This window comes from Oryx dammah, unplaced genomic scaffold (genome assembly GCF_014754425.2).
Source record: "Oryx dammah isolate SB20612 unplaced genomic scaffold, SCBI_Odam_1.1 HiC_scaffold_10, whole genome shotgun sequence".
NCBI classification, from domain to species: Eukaryota; Metazoa; Chordata; class Mammalia; order Artiodactyla; family Bovidae; genus Oryx; species Oryx dammah.
Genome location: NW_024070194.1, coordinates 45,502,391 through 45,526,890, shown reverse-complemented (window position 1 = coordinate 45,526,890; position 24,500 = coordinate 45,502,391). Strand labels below are relative to the sequence as shown.

The 24,500-nt window shown below is 47.4% G+C and overlaps 1 protein-coding gene across 1 annotated transcript in view; it reads right to left on the bottom strand.

Annotated features, from left to right (window-relative positions):
* Positions 1 to 3,626: 3,626 nt before the first annotated feature.
* BFSP1 (beaded filament structural protein 1) overlaps positions 3,627 to 24,500 on the bottom strand; it is a 38,097-nt gene continuing 17,223 nt past the window's right edge. The window contains exons 4-8 of the mRNA XM_040248008.1: positions 24,403 to 24,495; positions 21,520 to 21,627; positions 13,526 to 13,746; positions 6,990 to 7,075; positions 3,627 to 5,004 (exon numbers count right to left, since the gene is read on the bottom strand). Coding sequence (XP_040103942.1) covers positions 3,812 to 5,004; positions 6,990 to 7,075; positions 13,526 to 13,746; positions 21,520 to 21,627; positions 24,403 to 24,495 — 1,701 coding nt within the window. The 3' untranslated portion in view covers positions 3,627 to 3,811. The remainder of the gene's footprint in view (positions 5,005 to 6,989; positions 7,076 to 13,525; positions 13,747 to 21,519; positions 21,628 to 24,402; positions 24,496 to 24,500) is intronic.

Sequence of the window (24,500 nt, the reverse complement as noted above, 5' to 3'; positions counted from 1 at the left end):
AGCTGTTAAAGAATCTGCTTGCAATGTGGGAGACCTGGGTTGGATTCCTGGGTTGGGAAGATTCCCAGGAGAAGGGAAAGGCTACCCACTCCAGTATTCTGGCCTAGTGAATTCCATGGACTATACAGTCCATGGGGTCACAAAGAGTCGGACCCAACTGAGTGACTTTCACTCACTCACTCACTCAGGTACTGGGCAAAGCTGAATTTTTGAGGCAATAAATTGTGGCTGATGCTAATAATGAATAACAAGAGGCTCTCATAGGGTGGGGTCCCTAGAACAGAGTCTGCAATGGAGATTTTTTAAAATATTTTTTATTACTATTTTTTGCTGTGCTGGGTCTTTGTTGCTATGCGTGCGCTTTCTGTAGTCACAGAGAGTGGGAGCTACTCCCTAGCTGCAGTGTGCAGGCTTATCATTGCGGTGGCTTCTCTTGTTGTGGAGAACGGGCTCTAGGGTATGTGGGCATCAGTTGTTGCTGCACATGCACTCAGTAGTTGGCACGGCTTGCACGTTTCAGAGAATAGGCTCAATAGTTGTGGCCCCGAGGCATTTGGAATCTTCTTGGACCAGGGATTGAAGAGGTGTTCCTTGCTTTGCAAGATGGATTCTTAACCACTGGACCACCAGGGAAGCTCTAGAGGTTCTTACTTAAGATTCTTATTTAAGAGATTTATGTTACATCTTAATTTAAATTCATCAAGACATTAATTTAAGATTAATGAATCAATCTTAATTAACAGATTATTTATTTATTACATTTATTTAAGGAATGCTCCTGGGAGTAGATGAGTGAGGAGAACGAGACAGGACAAGAGGAAGAAAGTTAAACATGAATCTGGAAGTGTTCTCATCTGGAGACTATCCTCAGCCTGGTTCTCAGGGGAGCATCAGAGCATGATGGTACCACAGAACTGACTTCCGCTTCAGGCAAGTGGGATAGGCTAGCCTTTTGTACCTGAGAGAAGGTGCCTAGCTTCCAGAGGAGTTGATTTCCATGTGGCTGGGAAGGGGCCACCAGCTCTGACAGTTGGGTGCACTGAGCAGGGCAGAGCCCTGGAAGTGACTCAGCACCAACCTGACCTCACTGGGAAGGGTGGAGGAGATCTGGGATGAGGTCAGGGGTGGAGGAGGGCAGCGAGGTGGGGAGAGCAGAAGAGGGGCTGTCTGTGCACCCTGGAAGTGCAGCCTGAGACCTGGAGGCTTGGCCTTGCGAAGCAGTGATCCATTGTTCCCATGGGGACGCAGAAGGACAGGCCAAGCCCTCCCCTTAGCTTCTCATTCCAGAGAGTGCCAAACACGTCATCAACCCACCCCGGTCATCAGTATCACCCTTCCTATCACTCAGGCAGAGAAAACTAGGCTACTCGCTTAGCAACCTGCTTCCCCCTCCCTCCTCACTACTCTCTGCAGCCCCAGCCTTGGCCTTGATCTCAGGCTTTGAAGGTGCTCAATGTGATGGCTGATTCATTGGGTGATAGGCAGTTTCCCCCCCAAGCTGCCTGCCTCAGTCTGGAGTGGATCATTCTGGCCTCATAGGAGGGCAGACCAGGAGGCATTAACCCCTGCTCTGCTATCTCTAGGGCCAGAACCCAGGATTCTGGAAATTTTTCTCGCCAAGGTGGCACCAAAGGGAGCCGTATGGAGGGCTTTGGCCACTCCATATACTTCCTCATTCTCACCCAGGCCATCCTGGAAACACTTAATCTGAATATAAGGAGTGTCCCCTGGCCCGCCCCTCTTTGAACACAATTGCCACCTCTGCCCTTATGTCTATACTTTCTGGAGCCACCTGTGCCTTCTGCACACCATCCCCTGCCACCTGCTCCCGGGGGTCAGCCCCCACCTTCAGCAGAGATTTATACCTTTCCAAATACTCACACAGGAAGCCAGAGCCACCACAGGCTGGTGCGGGAAGTTCAGAGACTGAGACAGGCCTGGGTAGGAGCTATTTCAACATTCCGGTTCTCCCATCCTTCCAGGTGGCTGGCGGATGGGGGCATCTTAGCAGTGTGGGGTAGGGGGCCTGAGCAGGGGTGGGAGGTTTCTGGGAGGGGCCTTGAGCAGACGAGGTTCAGCAGGATCCCCCCAAGTTGGTGGTCCCTCCTGCACTTAGTCCTGTCTTGAAGGTGCTAAGGGAGAGGATGTAATTTATGACACTATTAATCTTCTGTAATGATGTGTGGTTGTCTTGCCAGATACCTTTGTTTAGGGAGATGCAATAATCCATCTCAGCACATTTATTCACTGTCTACAATGTATTTTGGAGCATCTGCATGGAGAAGGAGTAATTTCTTATTTGGCTAAGCAAAAAAAAATACTTTTGGACTGTCAGCAGAAAAAAAGAGATGCCTATAGGCAACATAAAAATGTTTGTAAAGATTCTGGTTTCAAGTAATTTCTGTTTCCTAGGATGTGACACTGCAGATACCCGAGTGCACATTTATGCACAGGAGAATATGCATATGTGTATTATGGGACATTATATTATGGTAATTGAGATCATTAATAAACTTGTAAACTCTCCCTTATCAGCACTGCACTCTGCCTGAGACATAGAGTATGTTCAGTAAATGTGCGTCTGTGCTCAGTGGCTCAGTCATGTCTGACTCTTTGCAACCACATGGACGTAGCCCTCCAGGTGCCTCTGTCCATGGAACTTCCCAGGCAAGAATACTGGAGCGGGTTGCCATTGCATCTCCATGTGATCTTACCAACCCTGGGATCAAACCCCCCTCTCCTGTGTCTCCTGAATTGCAGGCAGATTCTTTACCACTTGAGCCATTAGGGAAGCCCCTCAGTAAATGTTAGGTGAGTTCATTAATCAACTGTTGAACAAGGAACTGCATGGTGACATTTGATTTTGCTTTCGAAGCCCAACCCAGGAGTGCAATCTCTGAGTGCAAAACTCTTAAGTGACTCAGCCAGGACACAAGGCAAGTGTGCTATGCAGACGGCCCTGGCACCCTGCTTCTTGCCCATGACCTCTATTGCTTCCATGCATCTCCATGCCTGGCGTCCAAAAGCCCACCAGCACCTGCGATTCTTGGTTGAGAGCTGTCCTGAGCCCTCCCTTCTGGCCAAGCTGGTGGGTCAACACTCAGCTCCCACACCCTCGGGCAGTGTAACTGAAGACCGAGTTCCACCCCGTCTCCCAGAGCCCCCAGGTATGGGGGCTGAGTGCCAGCCGCCCACAGTGCCAACCCACCTGGTAGCGCCTCTCCTCTCTGATGCCCTGCTGCCTCCACCTCTGTCTCCTGCCCTCCTGGTGCTTCCTGGGGCCACGTCCCCAGAAATGACATCAGATCCTTGCTGCAGGGTCAGCTTCTTGGGGAACCCAAACTGAGACAGACACCTTTAATCACCTGACTTCTAACAAAGCACCTCTCATGCAATCGTGTGCTTGTGCCTGAAACACGGTGAAAACAAGCTGATCCATCACCTGACATGTTTCAGGTGTGAAATCCAGACTCTGATCCTCTAATGAGCCCCGCGATCCCCCAGGACAAAGGGCTCGTCTACTTTCTTAAATGAGCTCAGCTCAGTGGCCGTTAGCAGGGCACTGTGTCCTGAGCGAGGCTGGCCCACCTGCAAGCCCAAGGCCCCTGTTAATCAGACAAAGGATGTGCAAGCAAAGAAAACGTTTTAATTAAGGCTTCATTGGTAAGCCAGATGGGCCAACCATGGTCTAATCCAAAGGACCTTGTATCCTCACCCTTGTAGCCTCTGTTCTAAAACATCCAAGCATATGTCTACAGGGGCCCAGAGGCACCTCCTCCCAGTTAGCTCAGGCACTGGAGGATCCCTTCTCTCACAGTTTCTTCTTGTTTGCCTTCGTCTTTTCAATTGTGGTCTCCACAATGACAGCAGTCTCTTCGTATGTCTGGATGCTCTCAGTGGAAAACTTCTCTATGGATTCCATCACCTCCACCTTCTCGTAGGCCAGCTTCCTGGGAGGGCTTCTCGCTGGCCGGCTGCCGCTCCGAGCCCCATGCCCCTCAGACCCACCCAGAGTGACCTGAGGCCCTTGAGACCAGGGTGTAGACGGCCCCTCTGGACCAGGCGCCACCATGGGACAGGGCCCTCTAGCCCCCTCCTCCTCCTTCTGGTCATCCTGTTTCCCCTGGAGGCCCTTCAGTTCTTTGGCATTTTTCTCATCCCCTTTGTCTGCAGGGTGCGGGGTGGGGGGGCGTCCATCTTCTTTCCCTGGCAGGGGCCCCCCTTCCTCCTTCTGACCATCTCCTTTCTCCTTCTGACCATCTCCTTTCTCCTCAGGGGGCCCCCCTTCCTCCTTCTGACCATCTCCTTTCTCCTTCTGACCATCTCCTTTCCCCTCAGGGGGCTCCTCTTCCTTCTTCAGACCGTCTTCTTTCCCCTCAGGGGGCCCCCCTTCCTCCTTCACACCGTCTCCTTTCCCTTCAGGAGGCCCCCCTTCCTCCTTCAGACCATCTTCTTTCTCCTGGGGGGGCCCCTGTCCGTCCCCCAGAGGGGGCTCAGGCTGCTGGGGAGAGGGTTCCACGCCACTGTCAGGAGGCACAGAGTCGTCCCCCTTAGACACCACCACACCCCCTTTGGCTGGGACGGAGAAGGCACAGAAGCCAGGATCCACGAAACTGGCATCTCCGGAGACCATCACGTACCGCCCTTTGGTGTACAGGTCGGCGGGGGGCTCGGGTTCTTTGGGGCCTTTCACCTTCTCCTTGATCATCTTGCCTAGTTTCTCAAAGGCTTTGCTTATCTTGCCTCCATCTGGGACATCCTCCGGAGCCCCTTCCTGGGTCGGGGGACTTGCTTCTTCGTCTCCCGGTTCAAGCTTAGACTCACCCTCTTCTTTGAGCACCACCCGCCCCGGCTTCGCGTCCTCTGGACCTCTCAGCAGTGTCTCTTCCAGAATTTCATCTGCTCTGTCTTTCGCTACCATCTCCTTCTTCCTCGGAAGGTTCTTGGGGAGGCCTTTGAGTCTTGGTTTCGCTGCAGTTATATCCTGCACAGCCCTGGTGAGATCTTTGAAAAAAGAAAAAAGGAGGTGGGTGGAATGAGTAAAGGCCAATGACAGAGGAAGAAAAAGTATTTGTTGAAAAATACATGCCTAGCACTGAGGTGGGCTTTACTGGTTGGCTGGTTGGCAACAGGGTAGGATCCCTGGGTCCTAAGCATTCAAGGCCCACACTGAGGACCCAGCCCTGCCGGCCGCTGTGTGACTTTGAGACAAGTCACTTGGCCCCTCCGGGTTTGCAGAGCAGAGGGGAGGCCCCTCCAGTTCCCTTCACACTGGGTACAACTTACTGAGATCCGTGTCTCTCCTGCAGTAACACTCTGTGGGAGCAGTGCCTCTGCCCCACCCCAGCACCCTCACCTCAAGGCCACAGCGGACACTTGGATCCAGACCAGACCAGGAAATCCAGCCCACAGAGTCACTGTCACCCCAGGCTTCCCCAAAGGAGCAACTCAGAGTCAACCCACCTTCCTCTGATGGGTTTGGAATAGCTTCCAGGCACACCCTTGTCCCCCTGCACCCCAAACCAGATAAACACCACCAGTCTTTGCTCACCATCCCCTTCCTCCTGTGCAACAAGAGGAAATGATGCCCTTAAACCCAGAATGGGAATCTCCTGGGCCAGAGGCCACATTCACTGCTTCAGACCAGCCAAGAGGAGAAACTTAAAGTTTCAGAAAACACAAAGTTTCACCCTGTCTCATCCAAAAGGCTGGCTTTTAGTTCCAGGTGGCACTAGTGGTAAAAAAAAAAAAAAAAACCCGCCTGCCATTGCAGGAGACATAAGAGACACGAGTTCAATCCCTGGGTCAGAAGGATTCCCCTGGAGGAGGGCAGGGCAACCCACTCCAGTATTCTTGCCTGGAAAATCCCACGGACAGAGGAGGCTGGCAGGCTAGAGTCCATGGTGTCGCAAAAGGGTCGGATACATCTGAAGTGACTTAGCACACACACACACATCCAAAAAGCTTTCAAGATTTACTAACACAGTGATCTTTTAACTTTTTCACTCCAAAGTCTTATCCAGCTGCCCTCCTCCCTTTGTTAACCAGAGGACTTGGGTTCACAGAGCCAGGGCATCCCCCAGGGGTGACCCTCAATGGCAAAGCAGAGTGAGCAGGCATGGCAGGTGCAGGTCATGAAGCCATGGGGGAGGGACATGACAAGGGGGACATGTCAAAGCAGGTGGCCAGAAGCAGGTGTGCAGAACGGGGTGCTTGCAGGACCAGCTGCTGAATTTCAAGGCCTGATGTTCAAAACTGTGAAGAATTTCCAGACTGCGACAGCAAAGCATCAAGCCCAGCACCCTGCACACAGCTACAGGCCCCGGGAGCCAGCCTAGGTGTCTGGGGACCCCTGCCCCTTCTCCCATCTCCACAAAGCCCTCTGAGCTTTCTGAGACCCTGGGATTTGACAGCACTGTAAGCCAGGCTTTCCTTCCTCCAGGCACCGTTCTGTTTGGTCCTGAATGGGGAGACTGAGCCATAAGTGAACATCTCACAAGGGCAGGAAACCGTCCCCAAAGGACCAAGTGTTGAAGGCAGAAGCTCCACTGCCCACCAAGCTCTTCCTGCTCAGTTTTGAACGGAAGAGAAAACAAAGTTGAGCATCTACTCTGCTCCTGATGCTAGATTAAACACCTTTGCTTAAAAGAGTTCATTTCACTGGGGGAGGGGGAGGGTGGATAAGATACATTTCATTATCTATTTCTTGCCAAAGTAAATGCTATGATTTTCCTCCCCAATTAAATGCCTCCTGCTCATGGATGGTGGCCTCTCACATGGCCTGACTTTCTCCTTGTAAACTTTTAGACTCAGTCACTCGGCTTCAGTGGGAGGACATCAGCAGGGCAAGGAGGGACCCCCACGTAAAAGCACTGAATTTCCAGCTGGATCAGAAGGGAGCATGAATGTTGCATTCAGAGACAAAGTCGCTTGATTTTTTCCATTTTCCTAGGACAGAAAAATAGAACAAGCCAGAGTTGGGGACTCACCTTTCCCACCGTGCCGAGGGCTGAGGGTGGCCCCGTGGCTCGCAGTGTACAGGGTGACTGGAGTTTCAATGAAGGCAGAGCTCAGCCTGGCAGGAAGAACCAGAAAGAGGGAGGTCACCATCGTTAAGTCACCAAGGCAAACAGAATGGGGTTGAGGGGGGGGGGTAAGAGGGAGGCTCTAGTGTCCAACAAAAATGAACAAGGCTTCTTCTAGATCCAACAGCTCAAGAATCACAAACGTACTCACACATTGCATAATGATGGGAAGGTCATGTCATAAACTGTGAAACACACATAAAAAATGGTAAGGTAGAAATGACTGATAATCTTCATATGCCACTTTTCTGTTGAACAGGAGTTCTCTGTGTTTGGGTTTTTTTTTTTTAATAAGAGAAGGTTTCCCAGGTGGCTCAGTGGTAAAGAATCCACCTGGCAATACAAGAGCCACAAGAGACGTAAGTTTGATCTCTGGGTGGGAAGGATCCCCTGCAGGAGGCAATGGCTACCCACTGCACTATTCCTGCCTGGAGAATTTCATGGACAGGGGAGCCTGGTGGGCTCCAGACCTTAGGGTCACAAAGAGTCAGACACGATTGAGCATGCATACCACCCCTAAAATAAGAGAATGGCCAGCCCAGGATAAATCATTTAGGGCAACCAGGATATGATTCTCCAACTTGTTTTTTAAAGAATAGTTTCTATAACCAGAGAGAGCAGGAAAATAAAAGGAACTGAGATAAAATGTAAACAGCTAGTGAATCTAAGAGGATTCAGAATTTCCTTGCTCCGTGCCTGCAACACGTCTATCAGTGTGAAATTATATCAAAATTAAGAGTTCTATATAAAAATACAAAAGCGGTATCCAGTTACCTTTTGATGAAGTCCTGCCTCCAAAACAAAACTTTTCACAAAGACATTTAAATACCAGTTCAAGCCATTTTGTATATGTGTTCATGAAGCATTCACTGTGACATAAATATAATTGAGTTCAGCACAATACATTGACTGGAACTAGAGAAAACAAAAGAAAATCTTCCATTTCCTGCAACACATTAGAGCACTCATATGCCAAGACAGAGCCCCAGAGAGAGGATAGAAGTGTCCCTGGGGGAACACCCAGGTGTTTCTCTTTTATCTCAATCTAAACCCCCCAAATGCACTCACACATTGCATGATGATGGGAAGGTCAATCATAAACTGTGAAACACACACAAAAATGGTAAGGTAGAAATTGCTGATAATCTAAATATGCCACTTCTTTGTTGAACAGGAGTTCTCTTTGTTTGGGGTGCTTTTTAAAATAAGAGAGGGCTTCCCAGGTGGCTCGGTGGTAAAGAGCCCGCCTGCCAATACAAGAGCCACAGGAAATGTAAGTCCAACCCCTGGGTTGGTAGAAAGATCCCCTGGAGAAGGCAGTGGATACCCACTCCAGTATTCCTGCCTGAAGAATCCCATGAACAGAGGAGCCTGTTCCCATGAAGAATGTCCACTTAGTAGAGAAGCAGAGTCCTTACACTGGGAGGCTGGCCTCAATCCATTCTCCACACATCTAGGGCTATAGGTACACAGGTGGATACAGTCATATATGTAGGCATGGGTATGGATAGGAATAATGGAGACACCACGGTAGACGTGTATGTACATAAAGACAATGCAGGTGCCAATGGTTTATACATGTACCTAAAGACGACAGAGGTGTAGACAGTTTATGCATGTACATAAAAATGGAGATGTAAACAGTTTATACATGTACATAAAGATGACAGAGACGTAGACAGATTATGCATGTACATAAAAATGATGGAGATGTAGACAGCTTATACGTGTATATAAAAACGATGGAGGTATAGACAGTTTATGTGTGTACATAAAAACAGTGGAGGTGTAGACAGTTTGTACGTGTACATAAAAATGATGGAGATGTAGACAGCTTATATATGTACATAAAAATGATGGAGATGTATACAGTTTATACATGTACATAAAGATGATGGAGATGTAGACAGATGAAAACCATGGAGGTATAAGGGTTAGTAGAAGGAAAGAAATCTTAAAAATTAGGGCAGAAATAAATGTAAAAGAAACAAAAGAGACCATAGCAAAAATCAACAAAGCCAAAAGCTGGTTCTTCAAGAAGATAAATAAACTTGACAAACCATTAGCCAGATTCATCAAGAACAAAGGGAGAAGAATCAAATCAACAAAATTGGAAATGAAAATGGAGAGATCACAACAGACAACACAGAAATACAAAGGATCATAAGAGACTACTATCAGCAATTATATGCCAATGAAATGGACAACTTGGAAGAAATGGACAAATTCTTAGAAAAGTACAACTTTCCAAAACTGAACCAGGAAGAAATAGAAAATCTTAACAGACCCATCACAAGCATGGAAATGGAAACTGTAATCAGAAATCTTCCAGAAAACAAAAGCCCAGAACCAGACGCCTTCACAGCTGAATTCTACCAAAAATTTAGAGAAGAGCTAATACCTATCCTACTCAAACTCTTCCAGAAAATTGCAGAGGAAGGTAAACTTCCAAACTCATTCTATGAGGCCACCATCACCCTAATACCAAAACCAGGCAAAGATGCCACAAAAAGAAAACTACAGGCCAATATCACTGATGAACATAGATGCAAAAATCCTTAACAAATTCTAGCAAACAGAATCCAACAATATATTAAAAAGATTATACATCATGACCAAGTGGGCTTTATCCCAGGGATGCAAGGATTCTTCAATATCTGCAAATCAATCAAAGTAATATACCACATTAACAAATTGAAAAGTAAAAACCATATGATTATCTCAATAGATGCAGAGAAAGCCTTTCAACAAAATTCAACATCCATTTATGATAAAAACCCTCCAGAAAGCAAGACTATAAAGAACATTCCTCAACATAATAAAAGCTAAATATGACAAACCCACAGCAAACATCCTCAATGGTGAAAAATTGAAAGCATTTCCCCTAAAGTCAGGAACAAGACAAGGGTGCCCACTCTCACCACTACTATTCAACATAGTTTTGGAAGTTTTGGTCACAGCAATCAGGGCAGAAAAAGAAATAAAAGGAATCCAGATTGGAAAAGAAAAAGTAAAACTCTCACTGTTTGCAGATGACTTGATCCTCTACATAGAAAACCCTAAAGACTCCACCAGAAAATTACTAGAGCTAGTCAATGAATATAGTAAAGTTGCAGGATATAAAATCAACACACAGAAATCCCTTGCACTCCTATATACTAAGAATGAGAAAACAGAAACAGAAATTAAGGAACCAATTCCATTCACCATTGCAACGAAAAGAATAAAATACTTAGGATTTTATCTACCTAAAGAAACAAAAGACCTATATATAGAAAACTATAAAACACTGGTGAAAGAAATCAGAGGACACAAATAGATGGAGAAATATACTGTGTTCATGGATTGGAAGAATCAATATAGTGAAAATGAGTATACTACCCAAAGCAATCTATAGATTCAATGCAATCCCTATCAAGCTACCAACGGTATTTTTCACAGAACTAGAACAAATAATTTCGCAATTTTTATGGAAATACAAAAAACCTTGAACAGCCAGAGCAATCTTGAGAAAGAAGAATGGAACTGGAGGAATCAACCTGCCTGACTTCAGGCTCTACTACAAAGCCACAGTCATCAAGACAGTATGGTACTGGCACAAAGACAGAAATATAGATAAATGGACCAAAACAGAAAGCCCAGAGATAAATCCATGCACCTATGGACACCTTATCTTTGAAAAGGAGCCAAGAATATACAATGGAGAAAAGACAATCTCTTTAACAAGTGGTGCTGGGAAAACTGGTCAACCACTTGTAAAAGAATGAAACTAGAACACTTTCTAACACCATTCACAAAAAGAAACTCAAAATGGATTAAAGATCTAAACGTAAGACCAGAAACTATAAAACTTCTAGGGGAAAACATAGGCAAAACACTCTCCAACATAAATCACAGCAGGATCCTCTATGACCCACCTCCCAGAATATTGGAAATAAAAGCAAAAATAAACAAATGGGACCTAATTAAAATTAAAAGCTTCTGCACAACAAAGGAAATCATAACAAGGTAAAAAGACAGCCTTCAGAATGGGAGAAAATAATAGCAAACAAAGCAACTGGCAAAGAATTAATCTCAGAAATATACAAGCAAATCCTACAGCTCAATTCCAGAAAAATTAAAGACCCAATCAAAAAATAGGCCAAAGAACTAAACAGACATTTCTCCAAAGAAGACATATAGATGGCTAACAAACACATGAAAAGATGCTCAACATCACTCATTATCAGAGAAATGCAAATCAAAACCACAATGAGGTACCATTTCACGCCAGTCAGAATGGCTGCTATCCAAAGTCTACAAGCAATAAATGCTGGAGAGTGTGTGGAGAAAAGGGAACCCTCTTACACTGTTGGTGGGAATGCAAACTAGTACAGCCACTATGGAGAACAGTGTGTAGATTCCTTAAAAAATTCGAAATAGAACTGCCGTATGACCCAGCAATCCCACTGCTGGGCATACACACTGAGGAAACCAGAATTGAAAGAGACACCCCAGCGTTCATCACAGCACTGTTTATAATAGCCAGGACGTGGAAGCAACCTAGATGTCCATCAGCAGACGAATGGATAAGAAAGCTGTGGGTACATATACACAGTGGAATATTACTCAGCCATTAAAAAGAATACATTTGAATCAGTTCTAATGAAGTGAATGAAACTGGAGCCTATTATACAGAGTGAAATAAGCCAGAAAGAAAAACACCAATACAGTATACTAACCCATATATATGGAATTTAGAAAGATGGTAACAATAACCCCATATGTGATACAGCAAAAGAGACACAGATGTATAGAACAGTCTTTCGGACTCTGTGGGTGAGGGCAAGGGTGGCATGATTTGGGAGAATGGCATTGAAACACGTATATTATCATATGTGAAACGAATTCCCAGTCCAGGTTCAATGCATGATACAGGGTGCTTGGGGCTGGTGCACTGGGATGACCCAGAGGAATGGGATGGGAGGGAGGTGGGAGGGTGGTTCAGGATGGGGAACACATGTCCACCCGTGCTGGATTCATGTCAATGTATGGCAAAACCAATACAATATTGTTAAGTAAAAAAAAAAAAAGAAAAAAAAGAAAACCATGGAGGTATAGACAGTTAATGCATGTACATAAAGACAATGGAGATGTAGACAGTTTATGCATGTACATAAAGACGATGGAGACTTACATACTTTATGTGGAGATGAAGTGCAGGCTTAGGTGATAAAGATGTGACTATAACCATAGATAATGTAGATACAGGTGTATGTAGATACAGATGTAAGTGATATAGATGTGGATACAGATGATCCACAGATGTGGGTGGAAGGAGAGATGCAGATGTAGATGGCGTAGAGGTAAGCGCAGGTGTAAAGGTAGGTGGTGCAGGCATCAGCGTAAATAACAGAAGTGTTGAAGATGGTGCAGGCACAGAAAATGCAGCTGTGGAGTAGACGCACATGTAGATGATCCAGACAGACGCAGATGGCAGAGTAGGTGTCAGAGGTGGATGCAGATGGTGTAGGAGTAGGTGATGCAGAGGCAGGTGTAGGTGCAGATGATACAGATGTAGGTAAGGTGATGTGGGTGCAGCTATAGAGAACGCAGGTGTCGTGTAGATGTCCACATACAGACGCTGTAGACTCAGATGTGGACATAAGTATACATGTAGGTGCAGACACGGTCACACAGATGAACATGGAGGAAACAGAGAGTAGCTGATGCAGGTGTAGATGTGAACGAGGCTGAGACAGACAGAGACACTTGCCAGCTGACGTCACGTCCCAATCCATCATGCAGAGGAGACCAGACAGCCTGCTGGCAGCCACAGTACTGACTGGCCAGGTGCTCAGAGTCACCACGGCAGCAGCAGTAATAACACCAACTGCTCTGAGTGTTGGTCCAGTTCCAGGTACTGTGCAGGCATCTCATCTGTAGCATCTCAATAACCATACCTGGTCATCCTTTCAGCTAAGACATTCCTGTCCCCAGAAGCCTGTGGAGCTGAAAGGCACCTTGACATCCAAACACGCCCATGGTCATATTCATCACCTCTCCCCTCCCCCCACCATCACTCACGCCAGAGCCCACGTCTCTGTTGCAAACCCATCCATCCTCTGCCTCCCCCACTAGCGTTCCAGCCCCATGAGGTCCTGGATTTGGGGGTCTCTGTCTGGTGGCTCAGACGGTAAATAATCTGCCTGCAATGGGTGGGGAAGATCCCCTGGAAAACAGAATGGCTAACCACTCCAGTATCCTTGCCTGGAGAATCCCATGGACAGAGGAACCTGGCAGGCTACAGTCCAGGGTGGGTCACAAAGAGTCAGACACAACTGAGCTACTAACACTTTCACCTTACTGCCACATTCCCTACAGCCTGGAACTGGCATATGGAAAAACGTGGAACAAGTAAGTGGTTCTGCGCCCACAGGCTCTGCCTACCCTGACCCCACCTGTTGCCTTCATTCTCGATGATGCGATGATACCGGTCCAACTCATTCCTCAGGGTCTGCTGGGCGACCACCAGCTGCCGGCAGTCATAGGATGATCTCTCCAGGCTCCTCTCTGCCTCTTCAATCTCCTTCCGCAGGGTGTCGATCTGCTCGTTGTAGAGCTGAATCTCATCATCATAACACTCGTGGGCGTCTCTGATGGCTTGTTCCAGGGCCGCGGTCTGCGGGCAGAGACACGGTCAAGAGAAAACCCAGCCACCCTCTCCCTTCAGACACAGACGCAGCAGGGGAGAATCCGGACGGCGTACCCAGTTGTATTTGTTTTGTTGGTTTGTTTCTCCGTCCGGAGAGAATCTTTAAGCCACAGAAGGATGTGACAACTGAACCCCTTCCCCTGATGCTTGCTTGTATCAGCACCCCTGGAAATCAGCCTGTAGTGGAGCCCCCGAACCAAGGCAGTAGGAAGATGAGAAACTCAGAAAATAAAAACTGCCATCCCTGGACTAACATGTACAACTCAGAGTACATCATTCATACTTTACTGAGTTAGCATGAAAAAGTAGTAAAAAGAACATGGACTAAATAGATAAGATGCTATAATAATTAAAGGGGGGGGGGGTTTCCTTGATCTTATTCAATCACTACAGCACTTTAATTTTCTCCTGGTTTCTGACCAGTAGAGTTACATATATGTTTTGACAGCTAAAATGTGTGTGTTTGTGTATGCTGGCACTTATGTAAAATAACTTCAGATAAATGCTATTTATATATTAAAGCAGGACAAGTCAAAATTAAGGTAGGAAAATGAAAAGAGGTTCCTCGTCTTCACTTTTAGAGCTATGACAACGCACAAGCAGCCACAAGCTGCTTACTTATTTACAAGAGAACTTATTTATAAGCTCGGTACAAGCTCACTTTCCCACGGAGAAAAGATCTAACAGGCGTGGCCAGTCCTCAAAAGCAAAATAAAACATGTAGACGGAAACCCACTTCATCTGGAAGAGCACTTGTCAAACCTCAACACGCATATGAACCACCCCGAGGATATAGTTTTGCTCAGATTCTGACTCAGTAGCTCCAGTGGGCTGGAGGGGCTGGGTTTCTAAGTGGCTCCCCCACAATGCCCGTGGCTGTGGCTCTGGTCTCCCGGCCACATTCTTTGAGTCATGGGGAACTAAGCGAGAATCTGAATCTATCCTCACATATGTGCATCACAGGATGCCTGATACATGCAGCTTAATGAACACATGAACAACACAGAGGGTGATTATTCCTGAGAGCCAGACTCTTCACTCTGTACAGATAAGATCATGAGAAGAGAGATGGGCAGGAACTGTCCCAGACTGGAGGAGGCTGAGGAGACAGGACACCTAAATGCAGGCAGGAGCCAGGATCAGGCAACCTGTGAACAGGGTAACAGGTGAGATTTTAGGCAAGTCTCTTCCCAGTCTGGTCTGCTCACCAATGTCCTGGTTTCTACCTTGGTGCTTTGCTATTTGGATGTTGACTTTGGGGGAACTGAATGAAGAGTATGGGAAAACTCTGAGCTATTTTTACAGCATCAGAGAAGTCTAAAATTATTTCAAAATAAGCAAAGAGAGTTTGGCCAGGTTTCTGTTCCTCATTTAAAACTGCCTCCATTCAGGAAACAATCTAGATGTCCATCAACAGATGAATGGATAAAGAAGCTGTGGTACATATACACAATGGAATATTACTCAGCCATAAAAAGGAATGCATTTGAGTCTGTTCTAATGAGGTGGGTGAACCTAGAGCCTATTATACAGAGTGAAGTAAGTCAGAAAGAGAAAAACAAACATCATATACTAATGCATATGTATGGAATCTAGAAAGATGGTACTGATGAACCTCTTTGCAGGGCAGCAGTGGAGATGCAGACGTAGAGAACAGACTTGTGGTCAAGGGGCAGGGAAGAAGAGGGAGAGAGTAGCATGGAAACATATATATTACCATAATACGTAAAGTAGATCACCGGTGGGAATTTGCTGTATATGACTCGAAATAGCAACCCACTCCAGTACTCTTGCCTGGAAAATCCCATGGATGGAGGAGCCTGGTAGGCTACAGTTCATGGGGTCCCAAAGAGTCAGACACGACTAAGTGACTTCACTTCAGAGCTCAAACCAGCACGCTGTGACAACCTAGAGGGATGGGATGGGGTAGGAGTGGGGCGGGAGATTCAAGAGGGAGGGGACATATGTGTACCTATGGCTGATTCACGTCGATATTTGGCAGAAACCAACATAATACTGTAAATTATCTTTCAATTAAAAATAAATGAATTTTAATAAATAAAATTGTCTCCATTCAAACAGTCTCCTAGGACATCAAACACCAAGGCACAGCCTCTGACTCCTGGTATGGCCACACCCTCTTAACCATACCGGCATCCACACACTCCAGGAAAGGCATCCATGAAGGGATTCAAAGGACCCCTCTAGACCTGAATCTCAGAGGCAAGAAGCCATCCAGGAGTGGGTGAATCCCCACGTAAGACTCTCCGTTTCCATGGAGCGGTCCTGAGAACAAAGCCTGCAGGTCACAGACCGGTGTGGCTGGGGTCCATCAACCCCAGAGTCAGCTGGGCAGTAGGAGAACATGAGAGCCAGACACACTTTCATCAAAGGTCACCCTTCTACCTCATGAATAGGAAAGAGCTGTGCCCGCAGCATCCACGTGTTAAAGCTCAATAACTGAAACCTCCTCCATCAGAAGGAGGGGTGCTCAGAAAGAAACAATAAAAGCCTCCCTTTTGGCAGCTCAAAGGGGGCTAACGAGATGTCTCTGAGGGGACTGACTTCCATGTGGGCTTCAGATGCCATCTAGCACCAGGCTGACCGTAGGAGAAAGAGACCCTCCTTCCTGGAGCCACACTCCAGGTTGGCCACAGGGTCAAGCACAGGGTGTCACAGAACCCACGGAGAGGCCCAAGGTGCTGTGGAGGTGCAGGGTTCGGGGCATCACGGAAAGCTTCCAGGAGGAGGTAAGGCCAGTCCTGGGCACTGCAGAAGCCAACGGCCTTGCAGAGAGAGGCGTGAGAAGCAGAGAGGCGGGCGCCAGGTCTGCAGGGGTGGTCAGGAGAGGAGAGGAGACGAGAGCTGCCCACTGACAGCCCCAGGTCACTTCAAGAACAGCAGTCAAGCTGATACAGGGGGCAGAGGCAGGTGGCAGGTGTGGGCCTCGAAGCAGCCTGAACTTCACTGTGAGCCAGGTAACTGGGCATTTCTGCCTGGACCATTTGGATAGACCAGCTGATATTCATCTCCCCATTTGGCTGCAGGCAGGAGCCCAGCCAAGCTCTGCTTGGTGTTCCCGGACCTCACATGGGGCTCGCCAGAAACATCTGAGTGAAAGACAAGTGTTCTAGCACAGTTGTGGGGCCTGCCTCTGCACACACGGTCCTCAGGGATCCTGAGCTACGCCTCACGTGAGCCCCATCTGGAGGGGTGACCTCTTGCCTCAGTCCTCCTAGGCCCCTGGACTCCTTTGGGTCCAAGGTCACTTCAAAAAGGAAAAAGAAACCGTGTCCTTCCCAGATTACATGCCATCTTACCAAAACCTGCCACCAGATGGTGCTAAAGGGCTTTCACAAAAAATGACATCTGGGCAACACACTTGCAAAAATCTGCATGTTTTCACTTCCTGTCACAAAAACTCACCTGACACAACTTAGAGAATTTAGAGAGCCTGTCCTTTCTCGGGCACCTGGAATAAGTACCATCTCATGCATGGCCCACATTCAGGGGTCTCCTGCGTGGTCCACGTTCAATCTCAAAAGCAGGGGCCCCCGGCTCCAATCGTGGGTGCTGTTGCGGGCAACCTGCAGACCAGTGTTCTCAAAGCTGGCAGAGCCACCTGGAGGGCTTGTTGAAGGAGATGCTGGCCCCTCGCCAGAGTCCCTGATTCCACAGGTCTGGGGCGAGCCTGTGAATGCCCTAACCATAGGCAGAGCCAGCCGCCACAGCCCTGCTGGCCGGAGCCCTCAGGCTGCAAAGAGCACTGCCCCACACCGTCCCCACCACATCCCCAGCCCAAGCCCTGGCCCCACTGAGGGGCTATGCTGACCGGTCTCCCTGGGAACATACAGCTTAGCTACTCCATCCGGAAGTCATGGCAACATTTCAAAATTAGCAAAAAGCCAGCTGTGAACATCTCGTGAATCAGGCTGCGGAGGGCCCAGGCCAGAAACATGAGTGGCCCAGATGTAGAACATCCTGGCCCAGGATGGGATTCCCATTGCCCCCCTCCCCCACCCAAATTAGTGACCTCCAAGTGTGGTTCCTGGGCTAGCAAGCAGCACCTGGATTTCAGAAAGGCAGGCTCTTGGGCCACAACCCAGACCTACTGAGTCAGAAACTCTCAGGTAGGTCCAGACATGTGTGTGTTTTAATTTGAGCTAATCAGGCAGACTTTTGGCCCCGGTGACTTTTACCCCTTAGCTTCTGCCCAAGACTCTGTGGTGTTAGTTGGCAAAGGGACTTTGCAGATGTAAGCAAAGTTCTTAAGCAGTTGAGCTTAAAAAATAGGGAGATTATTCTAGATTATTCCCGATCACATGAGCCGTCAAGAGCAGAAATCAAAGAGAGCAGATGCATGAGAAAGAGTCAATGTCCCTGAAGATGAAGGAGGCCACCCACCAAGGAGAGTGGGCAGCATCTGGAATGACTACTGGTAGTAAAGAAACAGGATTCTTGTTCCCACAGGCACACAGAATTCCGCCAACGTGACTGGGCTTGTGTCCACTTCTCCAAATGCTTAGTCACACACACAAATGTACACACACACACACGTACACACACATACAACTTATACACACATATATGCGTACACACACACATACAAAAATATTCACACATATTATACACACATGTGCACATATACACACACACACACACACTCAAACCCTCCCTCCATCCTCTCAGAGCCTCAGAGAGAACCACATACTCATCAAGTCACCAAATCAACGTGTCTGGTCCTCAAGCCACAGTTCGTCACCAGAGCAGAACGAGTTTTAAAGGGTCTGTGCAGCTGGTGTCTCTGCCCTGGGGACCATCTGCAGACCCCCATGTGCTTTCCGAAGCCCCTGAGTCACTGCAGAGTGAGGGGTGTGTGGTGCGTGGGGATGGAATAGAGATTCTGGACTCAGGTCCTGACATTTAGTAACACTGAGAACCCACGAAAAGCACCACATCCCACAGGGCTCCAACATGTGATTCCTCTGTCGGCACGGGGGGACTTCAGTTCAGTTCAGTCACTCAGTCGTGTCCGACTCTTTGCGACCCCATGAATCGCAGCACGCCAGGTCTCCCTGTCCATCACCAACTCCCAGAGTTCACTCAAACTCATGTCCATCGGGTCCGTGATGCCATCCAGCCATCTCATCCTCTGTCGTCCCTTCTCCTCCTGCCCCCAATCCCTCCCAGCATCAGAGTCTTTTCCAATGAGTCAACTCTTCGCATGAGGCGGCTCAGGTATTGGAGTTTCAGCCTCAGCATCTTCCAATGAACACCCAGGACTGATCTCCTTCAGAATGGACTGGTTGGATCTCCTTGCAGTCCAAGGGACTCTCAAGAGTCTTCTCCAACACCACAGCTCAAAAGCATCAATTCTTCAGCGCTCAGCTTTCTTCACAGTCCAACTCTCACATCCATACATGACCACTGGAAAAACCATAGCCTTGACTAGATGGACCTTTGTTGGCAAAGTAATATCTCTGCTTTTGAATATGCTATCTAGGTTGGTCATAACTTTCCTTCCAAGGAGTAAGCATCTTTTAATTTCATGGCTACAATCACCATCTGCAGTGATTTTGGAGCCTCCAAAAATAAAGTCTGACACTGTTTCCACTGTTTCCCCATCTATTTCCCATGAAGTGAGGGGACCAGATGCCATGATCTTCATTTTCTGAATGTTGAGCTTTAAGCCAACTTTTCACTCTCCTCTTTCACTTTCATCAAGAGGCTTTTTAGTTCCTCTTCACTTTCTGCCATAAGGGTGGTGTCATCTGCATATCTGAGGTTATTGATATTTCTCCCGGCAATCTTGATTCCAGCTTGTGTTTCTTCCAGTCCAGCATTTCTCATGATGTACTCTGCATAGAAGTTAAATAAGCAGGGTGACAATATACAGCCTTGACATACTCCTTTCCCAATTTGGAACCAGTTTGTTGGTCCATGTCCAGTTCTAACTGTTACTTCCTAACCTGCATATAGGTTTCTCAGGAGGCAGGTCAGGTGGTCTGGCATTCCCATCTCTTTCAGAGTTTTCCACAGTTTATTGTGATCCACACAGTCAAAGGCTTTGGCATAGTCAATAAAGCAGAAATAGATGTTTTTCTGGAACTCTCTTGCTTTTTCCATGATCCAGCGGATGTTGGCAACTTGATCTCTGGTTCCTCTGCCTTTTCTAAAACCAGCTTGAACATCTGGAAGTTCACCGTTCACGTATTGCTGAAGCCTGGCTTGGAGAATTTTGAGCATTACTTTACTAGCGTGTGAGATGAGTCCAACTGTGCAGTAGTTTGAGCATTCTTTGGCATTGCCTTTCTTTGGAATTGGAATGAAAACTAACCTTTTCCAGTCCTGTGGCCACTGCTGAGTTTTCCAAATTTGCTGGCATATTGAGTGCAGCACTTTCACAGCATCATCTTTCAGGTGGAGTAGAGACAGAGTAACATATAACGTTTAATGGTATACGTAGAGGCGTAGATTTTTAAAATTCTTGTTCTCTTGTCCTTTACATGTACTTCTCAAATCGAACATCAATTTACTTTTGGATTTGGGAAATGTGGTCAAACAGGAAGGAGCGTGTTCTAACCCAACATCCCTGTCAGAACAGCCAGATACATGGAACCAGAGAAAGAAACTGGAGGAATCACAGAGGTGCCCCACAAAGCTTGTGAACCAAAAAAGAAGCCTGTAGAAACAGGACTGAGCTTTTCTGGTGAGTTCAGTTTGCAAATTAAGCTTCACCAAGAAAAGAAAAGGGGTGGGGTGAAAATGCAAAGTTTCCACTAACAAATTCTGAGCAGGAGCAAATGCAGAAACAGCCCCTCTCTCCAGGGCTGCAGTCAGATTCCAGAGGAGAGAGTTCAGGTCAGAAGAAGGAAACACAGATTCAAGTGAGTGGAGGATTAAAAACCCCAATCTGTGACCATTTCTTATTTTTAACAACAATTTTAAACTGGGCAAAATGGGTTGGTTATGCACAGGTAAGAGCTTACCCTTGGTGGGGGAGGGGGCCTGAGGGAACCTCTTGGGAGCCAGAAATTAGTGGGATCTATTGTCTCTGCTTCCCTGGTGGCTCAGACAGTAAAAGCATCTGCTTGCAATGCGGGAGGCCTGGGTTTGATCCCTGGGTCAGGAAGATCCCCTGGAGAAGGAAATGGTAACCCACTCCAGTACTCTTGCCTGGAAAATTCCATGGATGGAGGAACTTCGTCGGCTACAGTCAGTGGGGTCGCAAAGAGTCGTGCACAACTAAGAGACTTCACTTTCACTTTCTCTGTCCCCTCTGGCCCAGGGCCTTTCCAGTCTGAGCAGGAAGGGCAGTGTCCTGGGCAGCCCTCCGTCTATGTGGACAGCTGGTCACACCCCCCAGGGATGCTGTCTGTCACTTGAGGGCTGGGCACACAAGTGTGCCAAGTTTGTAAGAATTTACAGTGAGACAGGGCTTCCCTGGTGGCTCAGTGGTAAAGAATCCATGTGCAGTGCAGGAGATGTGGGAAATTTGGGTTCGATCCCTGGGTCGGGACAATCCCCTGGAGGAGGGCATGGCAACCCACTCCAGTATTCTTGCCTGGAGAATCCCATGGACAGAGGAGCCTGGCGGGCTATATAGCCCATGGGGTCACAAAGAATTGGACACAACAGAGGGACTAAACAATAACAAAACAACACAGAGAGACAAACGTGTGCACATCTCTGCAGGCACGTGACACCAGAATGAACCTGCAGACGGAGGGTGGGGCGCACCTGGGCCTGTAGCTCGGTTCTCTGGGCCTGCAGGAGGCAGACCATCTCCCGGCCGTCCTCTAGCTGGCACTGCAGGGCGGCGGCTTCCCGTTCCGTCAGGAGCTTCTCCTGCACAAAAAAGCCAGACTCAGCATCACACACTTGTCATGGGAGGAAACACACAGAGGAGCGGAGAGGCCTCCTGTGTTCTACACATTCACATCCCCCCCTCAGATTCACAGGCTGAGGCCCTGACCCTCTCCTGCCATGGGAAGGCATCTGGGCTGGGACTTTGGCAGGAAGGGAGGTGGAGATGAGGTCACTAGAGTGGGGCCCCCATGGTGGGATTAGTGCCCTTTCAAGCAAAGAAGGAGGCACCAGGGCCTAAATGTGCTTTGTAAAGTGCACATGAATCCCTGAGCATCTTGCTGAAATGGGGATTGTGACTCAGTGGGTCTGCTAGGGGGTCTGGCTGGAGATTCTGCATTTTTCTCAAGTTCCCGGGTGATGCTGAGGGTCTCTGACAATCACTGATGCCATCAAACTAGGTCTAGACAGTTCTACGTTCCTACAACTCAGACAAATGGGGCTATAAGGAAACAGACTATTATGATTTTATAAGTGTGCTCTGATATAAAACACCTTTGAATTAAAGGGAAAAGTGTTTGCAAAATACAATAAAGTGTCGGGAAAGAAATCTCTGACAAAGAAAATTATGTTTTAGGAAAAGCTGTGTTTCAGACCAGTTCACTTGTGACTTCCCAGGTGGTACTAGTGGTAAAGAACCCACCTGCCAATGCAGGGGACGTAAAGAGATGTGGGTTTGATCCCTGGGTTGGGAAGATCCCCTGGAGGAGGATATGGCACCTTTACTCCAGTATTCTTGCCTGAAAAACCCCATGGACAGAGGAGCCTGGTGGGCTACAGTCCTTAGGGTCACACAGAGTTGGACACAACTAGGGCTCCAAAATCACTGCAGATGGTGACTGTAGCCATGAAATTAAAAGACGCTTACTCCTTGGAAGAAAAGTTATGACCAACCTAGATAGCATATTCAAAAGCAGAGACATCACTTTGCCGACTAAGGTCTGTCTAGTCAAGGCTATGGTTTTTCCTGTGGTCATGTATGGATGTGAGAGTTGGACTGTGAAGAAGGCTGAGCGCCGAAAAATTGATGCTTTTGAACTGTGGTGTTGGAGAAGACTCTTGAGAGTCCCTTGGAGGGCAAGGAGATCCAACCAGTCCATTCTAAAGGAGATCAGTCCTGGGTGTTCTTTGGAAGGAATGATGCTAAAGCTGAAACTCCAGTACTCTGGCCACCTCATGCGAAGAATTGACTCATTGGAAAAGACTCTGATGCTGGGAGGGATTAGGGGCAGGAGGAGAAGGGGACAACTGAGGATGAGATGGCTGGATGGCATCACTGACTCGATGGACATGAGTCTGAGTGAACTCCAGGAGTTGGTGATGGACAGGGAGGCCTGGCATGCTGCGATTCATGGCGTCGCAAAGAGTCGGACACGACTGAGTGACTGAACTGAACTGAACTGAACTGAACTGAAGGCAGCTAAACACACATGCACACAGTTCACTTGGGGTCATTGGTGAGCAATGTGGACAAGAATATCCCCATTAAGGCCAAAAAAAGTAACCCTTCTGCCTCTCAGATGTTTCTTGGCAGGGTTCAACTATGTCCCAAAAGCAAATTTGGGGATTTCTTTAGATTTGATATAAAAAGTTAGGTTCAAATAAACATAAAGCAGTCAGCTACCCTTGCCCACTGGTTCTGCAGGGTGTGGGCTTAAACAGACTTCTATCCTAAGTCATCTTTGCAGAAAAACACAGAATCTCATCAGCTGAACAGTCCACAAAACCCTGCCCTCAGTTTAACACATCTTCAGAGAAAGCCCACATGACATTTCTGTTTTAATCTGTATCCTTCTCAGTCTATTTCTACACTTACCATATCATGCATCACAAAATCCCATAAACCACAGTAGGAAAAAATATAGGTCAATATCCTGTTGAACTATTAAAGAGCTGAGGAAGGAATCTGGAACATTATACTGGGAATACAGTTTTACACCCAAATCCCAAAACAGCTTCAACCATCTCTAACCTGTCCTGACAGTTTTCACAGAGTCACTCACTATCTTCAATTTTCTGGATTCAAAATTATGGTCAAATGGATAAGGGGAATAAGAAAACAAACAACTCAATAGTATATATATATATATACAAAAGACTTGGGTCTTGGTCCAACAAAGAAGATACGTGAATCATAGATACATGGATGGCAGATAAGCATCCATATGTCTTGACTGAAAAGATACTCAACAAGGAATTCCCCTGTGGTCCAGTGGTTAGGACTCAGTGCTTTCACTGCTGAGGGTTCGATCCCTTTCAGGAACTAAGATTCCTGCAAACCATGTGGTGTGGCTAAAAAAAAAAAAATGCTCATAACAAGATACACAACACAACTATTAGAACAGCAAACAGCAAAATCAAAATAAAAGCCCAACATCCCCAATGCAGGCAAGAAAGCAAAGCAACGGAAGCTCCCATCTGTGGCTGGGGGCAGGGATGCAGCAATGCTACAGAGTTTGGGAGGTAGTCTGGTAGTTTCTTATAAACTAGACAAGGAAGAATAGCCTGTGATCCTCAAGAGGACAAACACCTAGGAAGACGATCAGCAGCAGAGTTTATGTCCTCAAATGTCTAGATACCCTTGTTCACTTACAGACTGAAAGAGAAGAATAAACTTGAATATGAATGCTCAGGTTGGGTTGGGGGCCCCAGACAGTCCAACCTGATGCCTCTCCCTAGGCCTCTGGGCACCAGCCTTGGTGCTGCAGGACCAATGCCCACGTGTGGCCTCCCTGCTGATAGGGCTCCTGCTCTTACCTCCCGCATCCCACTCGTTATGGCGGCTGCCTGCGGGGTGGTCTGGATGATCTGCTGCAGGATGGTGACATAGGTCTGAATCTCCAGAAGATTCTGTC